Source organism: Caretta caretta, chromosome 6, assembly GCF_965140235.1.
Source record: "Caretta caretta isolate rCarCar2 chromosome 6, rCarCar1.hap1, whole genome shotgun sequence".
NCBI lineage: Eukaryota > Metazoa > Chordata > Testudines > Cheloniidae > Caretta > Caretta caretta.
The window spans coordinates 22,188,685-22,206,217 of NC_134211.1; the positions used below are offsets into that span (position 1 = coordinate 22,188,685).

General features: G+C 39.3%; 1 protein-coding gene across 5 annotated transcripts in view; it reads left to right on the forward strand.

The window, feature by feature from the left end:
• The window catches only part of AP2A2 (adaptor related protein complex 2 subunit alpha 2), a 103,109-nt gene that overhangs the window by 76,478 nt on the left and 9,098 nt on the right, over positions 1 to 17,533 (forward strand). For 3 of the 5 annotated variants that reach the window (XM_048855796.2, XM_075129313.1, XM_048855797.2), the window contains exons 15-21: positions 455 to 618; positions 2,971 to 3,048; positions 3,834 to 3,916; positions 4,527 to 4,616; positions 8,058 to 8,181; positions 15,459 to 15,575; positions 15,789 to 15,858. In XM_048855796.2, coding sequence (XP_048711753.1) covers positions 455 to 618; positions 2,971 to 3,048; positions 3,834 to 3,916; positions 4,527 to 4,616; positions 8,058 to 8,181; positions 15,459 to 15,575; positions 15,789 to 15,858 — 726 coding nt within the window. The remainder of the gene's footprint in view (positions 1 to 454; positions 619 to 2,970; positions 3,049 to 3,833; positions 3,917 to 4,526; positions 4,617 to 8,057; positions 8,182 to 15,458; positions 15,576 to 15,788; positions 15,859 to 17,533) is intronic. The other 2 variants (XM_048855798.2, XM_048855799.2) reach the window with 1 other exon arrangement.

Here is a 17,533-nt window from a genome sequence, read left to right on the forward strand (position 1 = left end):
TCTGGGTTTGTCAAAATATCCTGAAATTTAGGTTTACACAATAGTCCGTGAGGTTGGGGGACATAAGTATTTTGGATTAGTTATGTAAAGTTGGAGTTTGCAGAATAGTACAGATTGACCTGTACCGCTTTTAATGTTCAAAGGTGAATGAGGGAGGTAACGTAACGCACCCTAATTCTTCATGGTATCTGGTTTAAAACTGGCTTTATGGGAAGATAAAATCTAGTGATGGGAAACTAGCAGCTTTTTGGATATGAAACTACCTGTCTGAGGCCATTTAAAGGGCAAGGTGATAGCCACATGTGGAAGATGTCTTTATTTCCTACAAACAAAACTATTTTAAAAATCTGAGCCAGTCTTTATTGGGGACTGGGAGGTGAGGCGCAGTTTGGGATTTGTATTAGTCTATATGAGTTAAATGCAACTTTAAAGTGTTCCATTTTATCTTTTACAGTCTACTCCTTCTCCATCAGCAGACCTTCTGGGCCTCGGTGCAGCTCCTCTCACCAGCTCTGCTCCTCCCCCTTCCTCTACTGGCAGTTTGCTGGTGGATGTATTTTCAGACTCTGCTTCTGTGGTTGCACCTCTTGCTCCTGGCTCTGAAGATAATTTTGCAAGGTAATTAAAATAATTCTCAACTGAGTTGGGAGTAGGTGTTGCCTCTTATCTTCCACCTTTTTCCATCCTACCCTAATGAAGGGTACAAACAGATGAAACTCTCCCTCTCTCTCTAAGCAACCCCCCCCCCCCCCCCCCCGGGTCCCCCTTAAGAATAACATGGCTTTGTCAGTCCTACTTCTACGAATATGTTCCTTAATGTCATGTGAGATGAATTCATTTACTGATATAATCACCTATGGGCAAATCTAGAGCTTGTTATTTTATGCTTAATATCCAGATTATATTGAGTACAGTAAGACCTAAAGGCAATGATGAGGTCAGTGGATAACTTTGGACCTGGCCATAAACGATTTCTATTTTATTGCTTTCAGTTTTAGGTGCATAAGGTAAGCTGTTCTTACATTAATACCTACAGCCTGTTATTGAAATGAATGGATCAGTTTGTAGTAGTGAACTGTTATTTTACATATTCAATTTAGGCTAGATAATCCAAAATAATTCCTTTCTTATTCCTGTGCCATACAGGACTCTAGCAATTGTGTCCTTGCATCTGTAACACATTCCTGTTGTTGGCCTGGGGTGGGTAGGTTATTGCTAATTTTTGTCTCTGTGACAGCAGATCTCCTAGAGCTATTAAACATAGTCTATCCGAATGTATTAAACCAGTCGCAGACCTGAAGGCATATTTAATTTGGATTTTATATATTGTTTATGATCTAACTACAGTCAATGGCCTCATTGTATAAAGGTATTCTTGCTTCTTCACAATGTCCCTTGTATTTAAAAGTACATATTGTCCTACATTCCAGCATGCCTTTTTAATTCAATGATCAATAACTGCTTTTATTGATTGTTACCAGCATTTTAGGTGAAATTCTCAATATAAAGCTTTCAGGCGCTGTTCACAAGACATTAAATTCTTGGGTGTCAGTGGGTATATATCATGAGAGGCTCCATCTTACTGCTAGCTTTTTCTAGCAGAATTCTAGCATGTGAGGATAGCTAATATTAAATAGAATATGTAACCTGAATCTCTTGTCATTGAACACTTAGCTGAAAAACATTTGAATATAGTTAAGACTGCCTAGTCAACCAGGGTGTTTAATTAAAAAAAACCAAAAAAACCAAAAAACCTCCCACTGTGTCAGACCTCTGCTTATAACATCTACTAAACAAGATTTAATACTATGGACAAAGTCTTTAAAGTAATGGAGGGCAGCTGAGCCGTTGAAGTATACAGCAGTCATGCTTTGTGTGTTCTTGCTGCCTATTAAGTATAGGGATAAGTATGTGCTCCAGCACAGCTCTGTAAAATTGCCAGGAGTAAGTACCAGCCCAGACACAATCTACTTGTCTGCTGTTTGCTATAGTTGAAAAATTTCATCCTAAAACATTTCCTTCTTGCAAGATAGTGGATTGTGTGAGACAAATATAAGTGGCTCATACATGGTAACCTTTAGTGTGTGGCAGTAAAGTTAAACGATGTTTTAGAGCTGGCATCTGCGTACCTCTTCTCTGTCCTTTCTCTTCATTTAGTGTTAGGCTAGTAGTTCAGGAGTGATCTGCAGGGGTGAAGAATTAATGCTTTATATGTAGACATTTGCTGCAGAAAAATGACCGGCCTTGCCGAGAACTCTATCCTGATTGCAGTCATTGCATCTAGTAAAGTGCTTGTCTAAGGTAGTTACTACCTAAGCGTCTTCTACAGTAACCTGTGCCACTTTTCCATGAGTAGTAAGGTGGGACTAAGGAGGAAATCTGTTACTTGGTTAAGGGATGTTCTGGACAGTCTACCAGTGTATTTACTGTGGCATGATTGTTGTAAAAATGTTTGGGCAATGCTTGTTCTTTCATTCAAGCAGTGCAGTTTTATTAGAGTTTGAGAAAAGCACAACTGTAACTAGAAATGCTGCCAGTGCCAATGAGGGCCTGGCATCCGTATGCAGACTAATGAAAGTTAATGGACGTTCTTAAATGTGGACTTGATCCAAATTTTTTGTACAATGGTGCCTGGACTTAGATGTCTAAAAAGGATTTAGAGGCCTAAAGTGGTATGATTTTAAGTGCTGAACATTTCCACTCTTATTGACATCAGTGGGGACTGCAGCCCCTCTGAAAAATCCAGTTGCTTAGATGGCTAAAGTATTTAGGTACCTAACTCAAGGTGTCTTCGTTCAAAAATGTAGGCCTTGTCAAATCCCAAAGTGCTGTTCTGAGGGAGGAAATAAAGGAAATGACTAAGCTCTCTCTTTTTTCTTTTTTTTTTTTCTTTTTTTTTTTTTACACTAATTTATAACTCTTGCCATCTCTGTTGCTACCTCCTTTCTTCCTTTGTGCTGCTTGAATTAGCCCTGACCTGGCTTCATCTGAGGTAGTTTCTGAGGAACCAGCTGATACTGTGCATGATGCTGATGAGCTTATTCACAAGTAAGCAATACTAAAATCTTGCGAAGATGGGCGACTTCCAGAGCATTATCACGAAATAATCAAAAATCACAAAGCAAGGGATTAAACTAAGTATTAACCCACTAGTTTTCAAAGTGGCCAGTGTTTTTTCTAGACATGCAGTAAGACTGGTAATGCACACAGCTGGTTATAGATGCTGTGTTGCATATGCTATATACTCAGTCACAACTTTGCCAGTGCAGCTCAGTGCTCCCCTGCAATACCACATGCTGCTTTAAAGTTAGGCCTCTCTTCATCAGTGTTAGTTGTATGCCACGTTTTGCAATCATTTGGGGTTGAGAACAAATGTAACTGGGGATTAGATAGGCATAGCCAAGGGTATTGGTATTGCAAGTGCACTTTGTTCAAGTGCTTCGTAGGTGAAACACTGAATTGAAGTTCATTAATCCACTAGATTAATGCTGGATTGAAAAATCTATTGCCTGATCCTTGTATAGCATGTTTGCGTGTCTTGGTTTCCTCCTGTTTTCGTTTTAAGCATAACATTGAAATAAACTTGAATAGTTAAAATAATGATACATTGCAAGGAAGGTGTGGGCTAGAATATAAATTCATTTGCATTAAATTTACAATTTTTCTGTTGTCTGTCCTTTTTACTGACTACTTCAAAGCACTTGGGCCCACAGTTCTCTTCTTTATGCTGACCACAAGACCTTTACATTCCATGGCTTTGATTGCTTTGTAATAATTTGTCTTGCAGTTAAAATATAAACTCTTATCTTTCAAATGTGCCTATCTTTCTCTAGGTTTGTATGTAAAAATAATGGAGTTTTGTTTGAAAATCAGCTGCTACAGATTGGACTGAAATCTGAATTTCGACAGAACTTGGGTAAGACCAATAATTTTATATGTTTTGAATAGATCTGGTAGTTAACAACATGGTGCTAACTTCCCTGTTGTATCAACAGCAGTGTCAGCACAGAATTGGGAATAAACCTTGTTAGTTAAAAATGGTTATTTTATTAATTTACTGGTGACAAATTTTCTAAACATCTAAAGTGGATCAGATTTGAGGCCTAACCTTCTTAAGGAACCCTTTTTGTGTTGATGGTGGAAACCAGTTGTCTTAGGCTATAGAGTAGTCATAGCTTATGTCAGCAAAAGTTACGTCACTTGGGTGTGAATATACTCCCCCCCCGCCCCCCCGCCCCCCCGGCAACATAAATTACACCAACATAAGTGCTCGTGTATGTGCATGCAACTCTGTGTTGGCAGGAAAGCTTGATGCTGACAGGAGAGAGCTCTCCCGTCGGCGTAGAGCATCTTCACCAGACGCACTGCAGAAGGACAGCTGTATCTGTGCAGCTGCACCGCTGAAACACTGTACATACAGACACAGCCCTAGACTCTTGCTCCAGATATAGTCAGTATACTTACTTAATGTTCTGTGCTATACTTGAGGATTTTATAATGAAATGTTTTTACCTATTTTTTTCCAGGTCGGATGTTTATATTTTATGGTAACAAGACTTCCACTCAGTTCTTGAATTTTACTCCAACACTAATCTGTTCAGATGAACTTCAGTCAAATATCCTTGATTTAATTGATCCGCCTCATGCAAGTAGTAGTGTATGCACCTGACCATTACATATATCAAATGCAAAAATAAACAAGAATAAAGAAATATTTTGGCTAATGCAATAGCTGCTAGATTCAAAATCTGATACCTCACAAGATGAGGAAGTTGGCACTTCTGTGTCTTAAAAATACAACCTTTTGATGTCAGATTTTGCTGAATTAATTTTTCTACACTATGGCTCTAGAAAAAATACTACACATTGTAGTATTGTGTAGGATTTGTATAGGGATATCTTTTTGTTGTGAGAAGTTACCTAATACGCTTTTGACAAGATACATTGTATTGCATGGGCAAAGTTGCAAAGTACCAGCTTCCAGGAGAAAAAAGGAGCATATTAAAACCAGATATTTGATTAATTTACCACAGAGCTATTATCTATTGCCAACTTTAGTTTAGGCCTCTCTGCTGGTACTAAAGTTGAAATGGTTTTAACTCTTTGGTACCAACAGAGTTAATTAAAATTTAATCACAAAATACACTGCGAGTTAAAAGGGAATAAGTCAAATTAGACAAGTGCAAACTAAATGAGGATTTTTAAACTATGCAAGCTAATGTGGAGAGATTGCTCACTGCTCTTTAAAATATTTGTTGCATGACCAAAACAATCACTTTTAAGCAGTTAGTAGAAGTCTAGCAATGGATTTTGAATATATACCTGATAGTATCAAAGAAAATAAGGGTGCTTTATTAAAAATTCCATGAATATAGCATGTGGTAAAGTAATCAATTTGCACATCACAACATTGCTTGGTTAGTTTGCTGAAGTCAACTTGGAAGCTACAAGAAATGTAGTTAAGCCTTCGGTTATTAACTAAAGACCTTGATGCTAAAATGTATATTTTTGGCAGGCAAACTCTTTAAAAATGTGGTTGTAATTAAACCTCTTCATTCTTCAGAAATGGCTAGATTAACTTTGACTTCTTCCTTGCTTTCCCCATGAATTGAAAATATTTGTTTTGATCGGTCTAGCTTTTCTAAGTGGTAACTTCCACTGAGACCACTTATGCTTGTGGATACAATGAAACAATTCATAAATCCTTTAAAAAAATTAATGGAATTTTAATGATAGAGTTTAACTGATGAGGCTTAGTGCATGCACTATATAGTATTTTACAGACATTAACGTAACACTGAAATTGTACTTACGTCTTAATGACCGAACGCTATTACAAGTAATGCCTAAAATTACTAAACTCAAAGATTATATGGAGAGAGGTTTTTTTCAAATTACTTTGCACCCTTGACATCACTGTAAGGTTAATTTACTGTTTCACCATAGTCAGGTGCCATTGTTCTTGTGAGCCTTTGTGGTAACGAAGGGGAGGGGCAACAAATGAAACAAAAATTAAGACTTTTCTTTTCTTTTAAATGATTGCTGATCCTCTTAGTGCCATGTGTTGTGAAAGCAATAGGGAAATCAGAGAAGTCTCAAATTTTAGAATAAATTGAAACAAGTCCATGGTATTAACATTAGTCCCAGCAAATATATTCCAAAATAAAATTTAAATTTTGTTGGAAAAAAGCTTCATAACGTACTTATGAGTCTGCCTTTCCTCTCATGTGGAAAGACAATATGGTGCAAATTTTAGTGCCTTTGTTAAAAATTTTTCAGGCAGGTGAACAGTACTGTGCATTAGTAGAATCATATTAGTAAAAATGAAAAAAAAAGAATAAATGCATATTAGTAAAGACTGAATAGCTGAATGAGAAATGCAAAGAAATTGGATAGTTGGATAAAGAGAATAACATGAGATGTATCAAAAGTTAAGAGCCTTCAATTAAAGAAAAAAGGTGACCAATACAAGTGTTAAGGACAAAAATAGACCATATTTGACCAACCCTAAAGACAAGAACAAGAGACAGTGAGAATATATCAAGGGACTATATGGTGTGATAGGCCTGAAAAACCTTTGCTAGAGATTAATTAAGTCCATGAATAATGGATGAAGAAATCTTGGCATCAATAAAAAGACTTCAGAATGGAAAAGCACTAGATTGTGATGGAAGACTGGCTGAATTGTTAAAGCATAGGGGATGAAGACTTGAAAGCCCAGTCAGAGGTAATGAAGAATATATTTAAGACTGGAGAATTGCCAGAATACTTCAGGTTTCAGAATAGCAGCCGTGTTAGTCTGTATTTGCAAAAAGAAAAGGAGAGCTAGTGGCACCTTAGAGACTAACCAATTTATTTGAGCATAAGCTTTGCTCAGATAAATTGGTTAGTCTCTAAGGTGCCACTAGTACTCCTTTTCTTTTTTCAGAATACTTCAGTACCTTACATATCCAAACTGCAAAAAAAAAAGACCACTGCTATGGATAGTAAAGACTACAGAACAATCACATGCCTCTAAGGGGAGAAAAGAGAGAACAAAACCCATGGCAGTGTGTCTGACTCTGGGACTACAGACGCTACATACCCTGATGGTATGTCTACACTGCAATGTAAATCAGGTCTTTGGGCCCTGGGCTTGTGTACATTGTGTTTCCAAGCCTGCACTTGAGCATCTACACTGCGTTGTAAACCTGGGCTTAAAGTTGCTTGATCTGGGTCGCACATCCATACTGCACTACAGACGTTCTGACTTGGGTCTGTGGCTTGAACTGCATTCACGCTGCAAAATGACAGGCTTTTGACCTGAGGCCCAGTGGGGTTCCTGAGTCCTTGTTGACCCAAGTCAGTGATTTGTGTGTGGATGGAAGGGGAGCTTGACATCAAACTTGTGCCAGAGCCTGGGCTAAGTGTGCAGTGTAATTATATTTCTAAATATTTTTGTGAGTTGTTCAAGACCTAATACAAGAAAAAATTGAAAAGGAAAGAAGTGACCAATAATACTGCTTCAGACATGGAAAGGGCATGATAAACACCATTATGAACTTGAATCTCATATTAGAAAGATCATTTGAAATGGGGAACACAGTATAGTTGTATTTTATTGACTTCCAAAAAGCATTTGACAGAATCTCCTGCTACAAATTACTCAATATATTAAGATCTGTAGGGATTGATAGATACAAAATGTGAGTAAAAATGAGTATCCCTAGCAGTTTAGAATTACCATCTACAGCATATAAGACTTGTTTGGACATCTTGTGTTTGCATACATTGCATGTACTCTATGCAGTGTTTAATACTCTTCAAGGGTTACTAGCAAAAGTGGTCTCTTACTATCTTGAATCTGTACATTGGTATGGTGCTTGAAAAATTATCCATTTAACATCTTGTTAGTATTGTGGTGTTTCACAGGGACATTTAACTTACCGGTGAAAGTCTCTCCCCCCCACACCCCACCCGGTGGCCAGTTTATCCGTATGAAGGTATAAATCTATATTTAAAGCCAATGGTAATGATTAAAAGCACAGTCAATTTTTTCCTCCTTAACAACCTCTCACGACTGAACCTGCAAACAAAACCAGTCGACCCGACAGTGGATGGGGGCGCTCAGGTGCAGCAAGTTGTGAATATTGAGTGCATATCAGACTTCATGGAAGCTCCAATCCTAAACATTCAATTCAGGTAAAAGGTGTTTTTTGTTTTTGTTTTGTTGGTTTTTTTTAGTTGAATTTGTTTGGTGTTTGAAGTAAAGCTTAGCACAGACATGGACTTTGGCATGGACTTCTGAATCTAAAAATGTATTGGAAGCGCAGAAGAATTAAAAGGTACTCTGGACAGAGGAATTGCCTGAGGGCTTGTTCTAACAAGTTGCTAAAGACCTTCAACTTAGAAAGACAAGGTGGGTGAGGTGATATCTTTTATTGGATCATCAGCTATGGGTGAAAGACAAGCTTTTGAGCAACACAAAACTCTTTCAGGTTTGGAAAAGGCACTCGGTGTCACAACTAAATACAAGGTGGAAGAGACTGTTTAACATAAATAGTTAACATATACTCAGAAACCCTTCAAGGTGGAGTGCCCTGCTAAACCTCTTCAGCTATATGACCAAAAAGAAGGGTTAGTGGGTTACAGATTGTTGTAATAAACCATGAATCTTTAAAGGTGTTGCACAAGTTTTCTCTGAGGACAAGGACTGAGGGGTTAGATGTGGAAAGATCGTTTCCCAAGTGGTGTTTGCCCACTGGGGATGTGGTGTTTTGTCTTTTATCATTTTCTGAGATAAGTTATTTGAGAACATAGAGATTGTCTGGTTTCACCCACATCGTTGTTACTGGGGCACATAATTCACTAGATAAAGTATACCATATGTTGTGATAAGTTTGTGTAGGACCCAAGGATTTTGAAAGGTGTGTTTGGGGGGAGGGGGTATTGATCATTGTAGCAGTGGAGATATGTCTGCAGGTTTTGCATCTGTTCTGGCAGGGTGTGGTGCAACTTTGAGTTCGTGAGTCCTGGTCTGTGGGGAACTTGCTACTGATAATGAGCTTGGTGAGGATGGGAGATTTGTTTTGAAGGCCAGAAAAGTGGGTTTGGAAAAGATTTCTTTCAGGATGTCGTCCACGCACTTGATCGTTACTGTCACAAATATAAAGGGAAGGGTAACCACCTTTCTGTATACAGAGCTATAAAATCCCTCCTGGCCAGAGGCAAAATCCTTTCACCTGTGAAGGGTTAAGAAGCTAAGATAACCTTGCTGGCACCTGACCCAAAATGACCAATGAGGGGACAAGATACTTTCAAATCTGGAGGGGGGGACAAAGGGTTTTGTCTGTCTGTGTGATACCTTTGCTGGGAACAGGTCAAGGATGCAAGCTTTCCAACTCCTGTAGAGTTAGTAAGTAAGTTAGCTAGAAAATGCGTTAGGTTTGCTTTGTTTTTTGGCTTGTACATTCGCTGTGCTGGAGGAAATGTGTATTCCTGTTTTTTGTGTCTTTTTGTAACTTAAGGTTTTGCCTAGAGGGATTAACCTGCAAGATTATCTTCCATTCTGATCTTACAGAGTTGTTCTCTTATCTTTTTTTGTTTTTCTAATAAAGTTCTGTTTTTTAAGAATCTGATTGGGGTTTTTTGGGTGTTAAAAATCCAAGGCTGGTTTTGTGCTCATCTGGTTTGTTCTCAAGCCTGCTCAGGAAAGGGGGGGTAAGGGCTTGGAAGGATATTTTGGGGGAAGACATCTCGAAGTGGTCTCTTCCCCTGCTCTTTGTTTAAATCGCTTGGTGATGGCAGTGTACCAGGTTTTTAATCTAAGCTGGTTCCCAAGGCAAGAAAGAAATCTGTGACTTGGGGAAGTTTTAACCTAAGCTGGTAAGAATAAGCTTAGGGGGTCTTTCATGCGGGTCCCCACATCTGTACCCTAGAGTTCAGAGTGGGGAAGGAACCTTGACAGTTACATTGATTTCTTCTGGAAAAAAAATTGACTGTGAAATCCTGAACAAAAATCACATCCACCACAATCACTCCACCACCAGTAGGACAGCAATGTGGTCCCTGAAAACCAACCCCAAGACAAAGGGGTCCCATCATACTTCTCAACCATGATAACTATGTCAGCGAGGCCAACCAACAACTCTCTGACACCACCTACTACAAAGAACTTGAAGACCCCACACCACAGTTCACCCAGGAATTTAAGGTTATCATACAGTCCTTCTCCAAACAACTCTAAGAGAAACTGTACAACCTCATCCCCCACGAATCTACTCAAGGGACCTCACAGGCTCCCAGAACTAGGCTCAAGCCTGAACCTGAATATTTACACTGCAATTAAACGGCTCCTTAACTCGAGTCAAATGACACAGGCTAGCCGTGGCTTTTTAATTGCAATGTAGACATATCCTCGGAGTACCTTTCCCAGAAAAAAGAGCTCTGTGTAGCTCAAAACCTTCTCTTTCACCAACAGACATTGGTCCAGTAAAAGATAACACCTCCCCCAGCTTGTCTCTCTAATATCATGGGACCAACACAGCTACAACAACACTGTATTCAACTCAAATAGTCACTCTTTGGAGCAGCGTGGTAGGTAACTTCTAACTGAACGGGCGACCACAGTTCTCACTTATCTTTCCAGTTTATTCAATAAGGTTGAACTCTAGGTTGCTATTCAATACAGAAAGGAAGTTTCCCTCCATGAAAGCTGAAGATTAACTTCTTGTCCAGAAACATTTCGTGATACAGTGGAATTTTTTAAACTGGTTTTCTACAGTACTTACAGCCAATACATGTGCTCCCAGAATATTCCAATGACAATCTAAAAGTGAAACTTAGTAGAAGCTGTCTGCTATTTTTCTGGGTCCAAGCTGAGTGAAATGCAAAACAGTGACCAGGCAACATGAACTGTAAAGTAAATTCAGTTTTAATAATTCCTTGACTTACCCAAGGTGATGGCTCTTAATATAAATGAGAATGTGTTAAACATGATTAACCTGAGTGTCAATTTAAGAGTTGCCCTGAAATGACTGTATGCAGTTCATTAATTGAGACGCTGGCTGCTTGGAATTGTTTAATAAAGGAAGGTGTCAGAGTTTCTCCTCACCTAACTGTGTAATCTTCATATAAGCAAATATCAAAGCAAGAAAGTATATTATAGGTGAGTATTTCGACTCAGGCTTTCCACATTTCTTAAAGCGTCTTTTTAAAAAATACAAAGAACAAAAACTTTTATCATCAGAACTGTTGGGGGAGCAGAATTTAAAACCGTTGCCTGTTACATCTTGATGTTGTGAAATTTTTTTAGGCAATATATCCTGTTCCCAGTTTTTAGTATTTAAGAAGAATGTTAAAGATGCCTGGAAAAGAAATGCACATGGTAACAGTGTTTAGATGGCTGTTTTAGGCAAATTGTTCAAATAAGGAATAGACATTGTTCAGTCATGCCTACTTAGTAATTTAAACATTAAGATTATCAGTCTTATAAAGGCGAGATGCTAGCTTTGAATTATCTTGATCTAAAATGGTGGTATTTTGCATTGGTGTATTTATTTCCATAGAAATAAATCTGTTCACCCTCTTGTGGTTTATAGTGAGATTGTACCTTTTGAAATGTCTACATGCATGTTTCCACTAAAGCGTAAACCTGATTAATGATTTATCTATTGATTATTTTTATACAGGTTTGCTATTGTTCCATTCATTCTGTTGCTGTGGATGAAAATTAATATTTTTACATGTAGAAAGCCACAGTTTTAAAATAAGCAGTAACAGATACTACTGTTGCTGTTTACTTTGCTTTTTCTCCATTACAATTGGGCTTAATACATGGGAGGCTGCAGATGTGAGTCCATTCTCAATATTTATTTGGATGGCATTATCTAAAATGAAAAGGAGTACTTGTGGCACCTTACAGACTAACCAATTTATTTATCCAGGGTTCCCCCCTCCTCAGACGTTCTTGTTAAACCCTGGATTTGTGCTGGAAATGGCCCACCTTGATTATCATACACATTGTAAGGAGAGTGATCACTTTAGATAAGCTGTTACCAGCAGGAGAGTGGGGTGGGGGGGAAAGAAAACCTTTTGTAGTGATAAACACCCATTTTTTCATGGTTTGTGTGTATAAAAAGATCTTCTGTACTTTCCACAGTATGCATCCGATGAAGTGAGCTGTAGCTCACGAAAGCTTATGCTCAAATAAATTGGTTAGTCTCTAAGGTGCCACAAGTACTCCTTTTCTTTTTGCGAATACAGACTAACACGGCTGTTACTCTGAAATTATCTAAAATGGCAGCACTCTAAATGTGGACTTACACTCCAGTTCAGATTCATGGAATTCTTATTGAGGTGTGGATTCATTTAACTATTTCTGCCTTCATACGCATCTAAAATGAGTTATTTCTAAACTTCTATTTTCATAAGTACAAATTAACTAGCAAGAGATGTTAAGAGTAACAAGAAGGGTTTCTTCAGGTATGTTGGCAACGAGAAGAAAGCCAAGGAAAGTGTGGGCCCCTTACTGAATGAGGGAGGCAACCTAGTGACAGAGGATGTGGAAAAAGCTAATGTACTCAATGCTTTCTTTGCCTCTGTCTTCACGAACAAGGTCAGCTCCCAGACTGCTGCGCTGGGCAACACAGCATGGGGAGTAGGTGGCCAGCCCTCTGTGGAGAAAGAGGTGGTTAGGGATTATTTAGAAAAGCTGGACGTGCACAAGTCCATGGGGCCGGACGCGTTGCATCCGAGAGTGCTAAAGGAATTGGCGGCTGTGATTGCAGAGCCATTGGCCATTATCTTTGAAAACTCATGGCGATTGGGGGAAGTCCCGGATGACTGGAAAAAGGCTAATGTAGTGCCCATCTTTAAAAAAGGGAAGGAGGAGGATCCTGGGAACTACAGGCCAGTCAGCCTCGCCTCAGTCCCCGGAAAAATCATGGATCAGGTCCTCAAGGAATCTATCCTGAAGCACTTACACGAGAGGAAAGTGATCAGGAACAATCAGCATGGATTCACCAAGGGAAGGTCATGCCTGACTAATCTAATCGCCTTCTATGATGAGATTACTGGTTCGGGTGGATGAAGGGAAAGCAGTGGATGTATTGTTTCTTGACTTTAGCAAAGCTTTTGACCCGGTCTCCCACAGTATTCTTGTCAGCAAGTTAAAGAAGTATGGGCTGGATGAATGCACTATAAGGTGGGTAGAAAGTTGGCTAGATTGTCGGGCTCAGCGAGTAGTGATCAATGGCTCCATGTCTAGTTGGCAGCCGGTATCAAGTGGAGTGCCCCAAGGGTCGGTCCTGGGGCCGGTTTTGTTCAATATCTTCATAAATGATCTGGAGGATGGTGTGGATTGCACTCTCTCCGCAAATTTGTGGATGATACTAAACTAGGAGGCGTGGTAGATACAGTGGCAGGTAGGGATAGGATACAGAGGGACCTAGACAAGAAGAATCCAATGCACCGCTACAGACTAGGGGCCGAATGGCTAGGCAGCAATTCTGCGGAAAAGGACCTAGGGGTTACAGTGGACGAGAAGCTGGATATGAGTCAACAGTGTGCCCTTGTTGCCAAGAAGGCCAATGGCATTTTGGGGTGTATAAGTAGGGGCATAGCCAGCAGATCGAGGGACGTGATCGTTCCCCTCTATTTGACATTGGTGAGGCCTCATCTGGAGTACTGTGTCCAGTTTTGGGCCCCGCACTACAAGAAGGATGTGGAAAAATTGGAGAGAGTCCAGCGAAGGGCAACAAAAATGATTAGGGGTCTGGAACACATGACTTATGAGGAGAGGCTGAGGGAACTGGGATTGTTTAGTCTGCGGAAGAGAAGAATGAGGGGGGATTTGATAGCTGCTTTCAACTACCTGAGAGGTGGTTCCAAAGAGGATGGTTCTAGACTATTCTCAGTGGTAGAAGATGACAGGACAAGGAGTAATGGTCTCAAGTTGCAGTGGGGGAGGTTTAGGTTGGATATTAGGAAAAACTTTTTCACTAGGAGGGTGGTGAAACACGGGAATGCGTTACCTAGGGAGGTGGTAGAATCTCCTTCCTTAGAAGTTTTTAAGGTCAGGCTTGACAAAGCTCTGGCTGGGATGATTTAATTGGGGATTGGCCCTGCTTTGAGCAGGGGGTTGGACTAGATGACCTCCTGAGGTCCCTACTAACCCTGATATTCTATGATTCTATGAAATGATTGTCTTTTCTTCCACCTATTGCCCCTCCAAAAAGGAGTTTATAATCAATAGTCTGAGTCTGAGGTATGTTTACTTCAGAATTCTTTGTATTCTGTGTGAAATAGTGAATGGACCTTGATAAGGCAATATAATTATTATGCTGTCTGGAGTGGCTCATGACCGAGAATGCTGACCTCAGGGCAGACTGTCGAAAGCAGGGCAGACACCCCAAACTGATGGTATGTTCTATAATTAGATTTCACCAACTCAGTAACAAATGTGAACTCCTAGATCGCTGTAACAGTTCTACCAGAGAGTCACAAACAGTCCCCTGGGGCTCTCCAGTCTCTTGCCACATTGGCAAGCTGGACTTAGTGATAAACAGTCATTTATACAAAAAATCACAAAATATTCAGGTTGCTTCCAGTCCTAGGAGATCCATCACTTACCCCAGATCAATTTTTACCTTAGATCTCATGCCAAAGATAACACCTGCAGCCAATCCTGTAATTAACTAAAGATCTATTAGCTAGGAAAAAGAAATGATTTATTTACAGGTTAAAACAAGCAAGCATATAAACACAAATGAGTTTCAGTCTGTGATTCAAAAGGGGTCAGATGTAGTAATCTGTCAGCATTTAATGTCTTCAGGGCTGAACCCAGGTCGACCCTGGGGATCTCTGTTTTTTGTTTCATAGCTCCAGCCCTTGCGAGAGTCCAAACAGCAAAGAGATGAAAAATTTTCATGTCATCTGTTTTTATTTCCCTCTTCCAACATTCAAATAGATGGCCAGAGGCCTTCTGTACATACTTGTAGATGGGTGGATGAGGCAATTAACAAAGCTTTTTTTCTATGATGGCCCACTTAATTTTTGATAGCCCTTCTGAATGGGCAGTGGGAGCCACTATTCCCATCTGAATTCACACATTCAAAGCAGGCATTTTTATAGTTATAAAACACTTACGTTTTACCTTGCAGGGTGGAATACAGACATTACAAGTGAGATTAATGCATACAGCAATTTGCAATAATTTCATAGCTTCTAAGCTTTAAATACATGCTTATAAGACTAATATCTGTTTTGAACAAAACTAGTATATAGGTAAACTGCTTTGGTTTCCGGCTATGAGTTTCAGTTCTTAGCTAACGCCTACGGCCTTGGCCAGAACTGGCACTTGGTTTACCAGCGTCGCAATATCTTTCAGTGTTTCACTTTTTTTTCTGAAATTGGTTCTGAAATACAGTCCTGTAATTCATCATAACTTGTACCACATTTTCTCTTTATTCTTCATACAGATATGGGGGAACATTTCAAAATATTTCAGTAAAACTACCAATCACATTGAACAAATTTTTCCAACCTACGGAGATGGCCTCTCAAGACTTCTTCCAGCGCTGGAAACAACTGAGCAAGTAAGATTTGAACCCAGACTGTAAATTTCTCAGTGAAAGGGCTGTGTTGAATAATATCTAGCTTAGTGGTGCTTCATTTCCCATTACTTATATTTACTTATATCAAATACTTCAATATAAGTAAATACTGCTGTTGAACTTCAGCACTCTACCAGCCATGCTCTTGTGTTATATATTTTTATAGCATGATACTAACTTGTATGTTTCTCGCAGTCCTCAGCAAGAAATGCAGAACATCTTTAAAGCAAAGCATCCAATGGATACAGAGATCACAAAGGCAAAGGTAGGTAACAGTGTGGTATTTTAACAGACGGATTTCAGATTTGGAGCAGTGGCATTAACAAATGTAATGAATCTATTGATGCTGACATTTTATTTTGTCCCTCTTTTTTTTTTTTTTTTCTTTGGGGCATTTGAGTCTTGCTGCTTAGGCATGAACACATTGCAAATTAGTCAGTGAGGTAATTGCACTTAGCAGCATGGAAATATCTGTAGGATTTCCATAGGTCTTAATCCAATTTGGTTTATTTCGAAAAGTTCTAGAGCTTGTTGAGAAGAACATTGAAATGGTTTATTCTGAAATGTGAACTTCATTCATGAAATTGAATCGCAGGGAACTTCAAAGCCTACTCTCTACTAGAGCTACTAAAAAAAATAGATTTTGAAAATGTTTTTCGTGTAAGTGTTTCCTTTTTGTCAAAATGTTTTGACTAAATCTACCTGGTCAAAAGCAGGGTGAAAACTGACTCTTTGTTGACATGGTGAAATAAGAAAACTTTCAGCCAGCCCCTCCTTTTTTTACCATTCATGCCCTGTTTATCGCTCAACTGTTTGCTGTTATACTTGTATATTCCATGAAATCCTATTAGCATGATTAAATATTCCAGTGAAAACTTCACTGCATACCATCTGGCAACTGGAGTTAAAATCTGGCTAATCATCAGATAGGGTGATGAATATCTGTTAGCCGTTTAGCATGGGAGGTGTGTCAATATGGGGCAATTTTGGGCCACTCTAGTTCAGTGCCCCTTCACCGTACATCCATTTTTATAATCTTTGTAAAGAAAACGTAACTGACTGGATTGCTTTGTATACTTTCTATGCAAGACTTCCTGTATAAGTTGAAGTTCCTTGTTTGAATTCCCTTATTTACTAAAAGCAAGCAAATTAGTATTGTACATTCAGACATTGCTATCTCAATGATCCATACCTGTTTGCTCAGAAAGAGACCATGTTAAGCTTACCGTGCTGCCAAAGAAATAGAGCTGAACTATAACTCCAGATATAGAATCTGCTCTCAAACTTAGGAAAGTTCTAATTCTGATTATTAATCATGTTTATTACAGTACTGCCTATGGACAAGCAAGATCAGGACCCCCCACTGTCCTGAACACTGTGCAAAGAATAGCAGACAGTCCCTGCCCTGAAGATCTTACAATTTAAATAAACAAACAAGCCAGAGGGCAGGGGAAAGGGCTAGAGCATGCAAGCAGAGTGTGATAGTGGCAAGCATCATGTTCCATTGAGTCTTTTGTGGTGCTAAATGCATCAACACCTCAATAAGAATTCCATGAATCTGAACTGGAGTATAAGTCCACATTTAAAGTGCTGCCATTTTAGATAGTGCCGACCAAATAAACATTGAGAATGGACTCACAACTGCAGCCTCCCATGTATTAAGCCCAATTGTAATGGAGAAAAAGCAAAGTAAACAGCAGTAGTAGTATCTGTTACTGCTTACTTTAAAACTGGGGATGGGGTTTGGTTAAGAGGTGATTAAATGGAAAGACCGTGAAAGGAAGAGGGGCTAGGGGAAATGGAGCAGGTGAGGAGGAGGAGGAGAGGAAGGTATGAGGGACAGGTGTGGAGAAGACTTAAATATCTGAATCCAGAGAACTCAGACCCCTCATCCTATTTATAAGTGTTGCTACTACTTGAGTGCCAAACAAGTTTATCTT